This window comes from Echinops telfairi, unplaced genomic scaffold, assembly GCF_000313985.2.
Source record: "Echinops telfairi isolate 266 unplaced genomic scaffold, ASM31398v2 ScPeMD7_2010;HRSCAF=2546, whole genome shotgun sequence".
Taxonomy (NCBI): Eukaryota; Metazoa; Chordata; class Mammalia; order Afrosoricida; family Tenrecidae; genus Echinops; species Echinops telfairi.
Window position 1 is genome coordinate 21,093,218 of NW_022105908.1, and position 4,091 is coordinate 21,097,308.

Consider the following 4,091-nt stretch of genomic DNA (forward strand, 5'->3'; position numbering starts at 1 on the left):
TCCCAGGAGCCCCCGGTCAGCCAGGTCATCAGGGGGACAAAATGATCGGTAGGTTAGGAAGGATCCAGCTCTCTGGAGCAGCTGCACGTGGCCCCCTCCACCTGTGCCCACCACCTGAGGAGCCAGGATGTGCAAGGTCAGTGACTGGGTGGGCAGGAGGGAGAAGGAACCCCTGCATTACCATTTCTCTCACCATACCTGATCAAAAACTCCTAAGTCAGAGACCAGCCCGGTCCTGGCCCGGAGGTTAATTTCCATGGTGTACCGCAGGTGGGGAAGCATAAGCTAGAGGGAGAGAGGCAGGGAGGTAGGGAGGGGGGACACAGGGGGCAAGGGGGTGGGGGGAAGAGCAACGTCAGAGAGTGCTGAGGGCCCTGCAGGAAAGAGGGTTGCAGTAACAAAGGCTCCCATTCTTTAGGGAAAAGACAGCCTCTCAAGATCCACACCGAGAGTTTACAATCGACTGGCATATCCTAATCAGTCCCAAGGACCATTGATTCACTGCTTCATGATCATTGGAAGCGGTGTTTCCTGCTTTTTATTGGAGCTGCTCAAAGGCTAGCTCGGTGTTTTTCCAACCCTGTTTTTCATGATCACTCCCCTGAATGGGAGAAGCTGTTAAGAAGACACATGGCTGCTCACAGGAAGGACCTTGAAACTCGCCACTGGGAACCCTGTGAAGCATGGTCCCACTGGGACAGCCATGGGTTCACCATGCATTACAGTCAGCTTAAGGGCAAGTGGTTGACGGCACTTTTTAATACTTTTTACTAATTATCCTTCCCACCATGAAATTTTAACACCACAGATACATTTTTATATGCTGAACACTATATATACAGATGTGTGTGTGTTCTGAACACGTCCCTTTACTTTAGACATATAAAGAGCAAGACTTTTTGTGTCTTCTACCAAGAATCGTTTTGCTCAGGAAGTGATATCACTCTGTTGAGAACGCGTGGGTTGGCCCTTGCTGACGCCCCTCATCTCTCTTGCATCTACCCTTCATTTACTTTTGCCTTCTTTCTGTTCTTCACACTTGTCCAGGCATTCAGGAGCTTTACATTAGCTCTTCCCTCTCTCTGACCTACTGGGCCTCTGGATCAGCTCATGCTGGCTCCTTGTGACCTCCAGCTCGGTGCCATCTCATCGGAGGAGTGAGACCACACTATCTACGTTCACCATCCAGCCGCTCCCCAGCCTTATCACCGTGTTTGAATTGTCTGCGCTGAACTGGTCTCGGCTGACAAGTTATATGCTGTCCTCATTGGCCCACTGCATTGAATATTCTAAAGAATGGGGCTTTGCCTGTCTTTAATGGATGATTCGTCAGTTCTAATTATGCCAAAGCAGGTTACTGCTGTTAGCCTGGGTTTCTGAAATCGGCCTAGGTGTCCTTAGAACTTTTCAAAGACTGACTTGGAAATAGCAAGTACTGTCTGTTGAGGGCATGGAATCCCCTTGCTCTCCTCACGTATGTCAGAGAAGAACTATGCTCTCGGTTCCTCAATGACTGGTTTGTTGGGGGTAGATCATCAGTTCTTTCTTCGGAGGCACCTGTAGGTAGACTCAAATCTCCAACCTCCCTGTTAACAGCAAATGCTTTGACTGCTTGTACCACCCAGGGATTTCCATATACCCTATGCTTTAGACATGAAAAAGAGGAAGACTTTCTTTTTAACCCTTTCCCTCAAGAAACATGTTCAGCTCCTGGGAAAATGCTATAGCTCTGTTGAGAAGGCAGAGAGCCCTGTTCTAGTGCCTTACTGTCCTATCTTCCCCTACTTGCCTCTCCCTGCCCCCATCTGGGCCCCAGTCCAGGCCCCAGGGAGTTGCCCAGAGAGGGTACTCCAGAGGTGGAAGGCGTCCTGGGGCAGAGAAAGGACAGACAGGAGAGCCAGGGAGAAGGTGGTTGGTACCTTGAAGATAGGATGGACCGATGGCAGGCACCTCATGGTGGCCACAGCAAACACCTCAGCCATCAAGTGTCCCCTCAGAAGATGAGACTGTAGCTCATGAAGCTGGAAGTCTGCGCTCCGGACCCAGCATTTGGCCAGGAGCCAGACCATTGGGGGGTCTGTGGGCAGGAAGAGTGGTGGATGGGGAGATCCTGAGCTTGGCAGCTGGAGCTGGAGCCGAAGAAAGAGTATCAGGAAGGCAGGAATGAGTGCAGACCCCAACGGGTTCCTCGACTTGCAGGTTCCACCTCTCCCTTCTTCCTCCAAAGCTGCTTGGTCTGCTCCATTGTATTGAAGCTACCTTCTTAACCCCCCCACCTACCCCCACCTACAGCTACTCCCTATGTGCTTCCCTTGCCATCCATTCAGGGTGCTGACATTGCCCTTGTCTCTGCCCTCAGCCTTCTGAGAAGCAGTTCTTCCTCCGCCTTCTCCTGACTCTACTTCCTCTTCCTCTTGTCCCTTCTGTGTGGATAAGATCCAAACCCTGCGCTTCCTTCATCCCACACATTTGGTGGGGGGGCAGGAGGGGATTATAGCTCTCTTTCTTTTTTTTTTTAGTGTTTTTTATATCATTTTATTAGAGCTCATACAACTCATATCACAATCCATACATACATCAATTGTGTAACAAATGTAACATTTGTACATCCATTGGCCTCCATCACACACATTTTTTCAGAAATCCCAGCCTCTTTGATTTTTAGCACCACCTCTCTGCAGAGTCCCCAGCTCTCAGTTGTCTGCTGGGTATTACCATTGGTCCCTAGTATCTCAATATTAGCGAGACGGAGACACACCTCAGCATCTCTCTCTCTCTCTCTTCCTCTGTGTCCTATTTTTGCTTCCTCCAAGCCTGGCTCCTCCTTTTCATGTCCCCGTGAATCCAGGTCAATTCAATCACTCCTGCCACCACTGTCTCCATCTGAGCCCCATCTCACCTCTGTCTGGAGCAGTTACTGGAATATCCTCCCCTGATTCCTGTATCTAGTATCTTCCTTGTCCAGAGCATTCTGAACAGTAATGTGCCTAAAGCAACTTTGGCAACGGCCTTCACCGGCTTCCCTTGTCCAGACTCCTTACCTTGGTCCATCTGCCACAGTGGGGCTACCTCTCACCTCACGTTCTTCCCCACTGATCCACTTCAGCTGTCCACTGGGACTTTCCTGACTGACCACCCTCAGTATCATCTCAGCTTCTCAACCCAGTCCATCTTCTCCTGGTGGGGGTAGGGGGGTCACTCCCTCTCCTTCCTGCTTGTCTTAGTCCTGACCTGCCCCAAGTCTCCTTCATGATCACCTCCTCTCCGTGATCCTTCCCTGATTATCTGTCCTCAGAGACTTCCTCCATGCCAGCAGGTTAATCAGCCTTGTCTAGTCTAGCTCTCTAGCTCAGCTGCAAAGCCCTGAAAGTGGAAGGCTTTGTCCACTTCATCCCTTCATGCCTCCCCCAGCTCCAGAGCACTCGATCCTTGCACAGAGTGGATTTGGGGCTGAAGAGCTGCGGTAAGAGGCCCAAGCCCTGGGGGCCACAGTCCTGGATGCCCTCACCTGGATGGCCATGGGCAAGAGTTTCCCATCAGGCTGCAGCTTCAGCATCACCAGGGGAGCTGCCAGGTGCTGCTGGCTACACAGAATAACATTGGCCTTGATCCCATCCAGCAGAGAGAAGTCAGCTTCAAACAGGGTGTGTCCCTGGATGCGGGGGAGAGGATGGTAAGGGCTGTCATGGAAATTAGGCATCTTCTTCCCACTCTGATTTCCAGAAGGAATAAAAAGGGACTAACTTGTCTCCATTTCCTGTGTTGTATCAAGCAATTGAACAGGTGCTTATGACCTCACATAGCTTTGTCTGTGCTTGAAGTAGACGTAGTTTTACAGAAGAGGAAACAGATGGTCAGAGAGATTGAGTATTTTGTCTGAGCTTACAAGTAGCAAAGTCAGGATTCAAGGTAAGTGTGCCCTACATCATAACCCCACTTGAATTCTGTTTCAACTGTCCTATGTTGACTCTTGATAACCCCATCCCTAACTTTATTCTCTTCTGCAAGGTCCACACCATCACTGAATCCTTACCACCAAGGTCTAGTTACGTTTGTTCATTTTGCCCCTGTCTCTTGTCAGCATACACCCT

General features: G+C 50.3%; 1 protein-coding gene across 1 annotated transcript in view; it reads right to left on the reverse strand.

The window, feature by feature from the left end:
- Positions 1-4,091, reverse strand: part of LOC101654335 (polyunsaturated fatty acid lipoxygenase ALOX15-like) — a 9,258-nt gene that overhangs the window by 2,056 nt on the left and 3,111 nt on the right. Inside the window, exons 3-6 of the mRNA XM_045293319.1 lie at positions 3,509-3,712; positions 1,920-2,129; positions 199-285; positions 1-114 (exon numbers count right to left, since the gene is read on the reverse strand). Of these exons, the coding sequence (XP_045149254.1) occupies positions 1-114; positions 199-285; positions 1,920-2,129; positions 3,509-3,712 (615 nt within the window). The remainder of the gene's footprint in view (positions 115-198; positions 286-1,919; positions 2,130-3,508; positions 3,713-4,091) is intronic.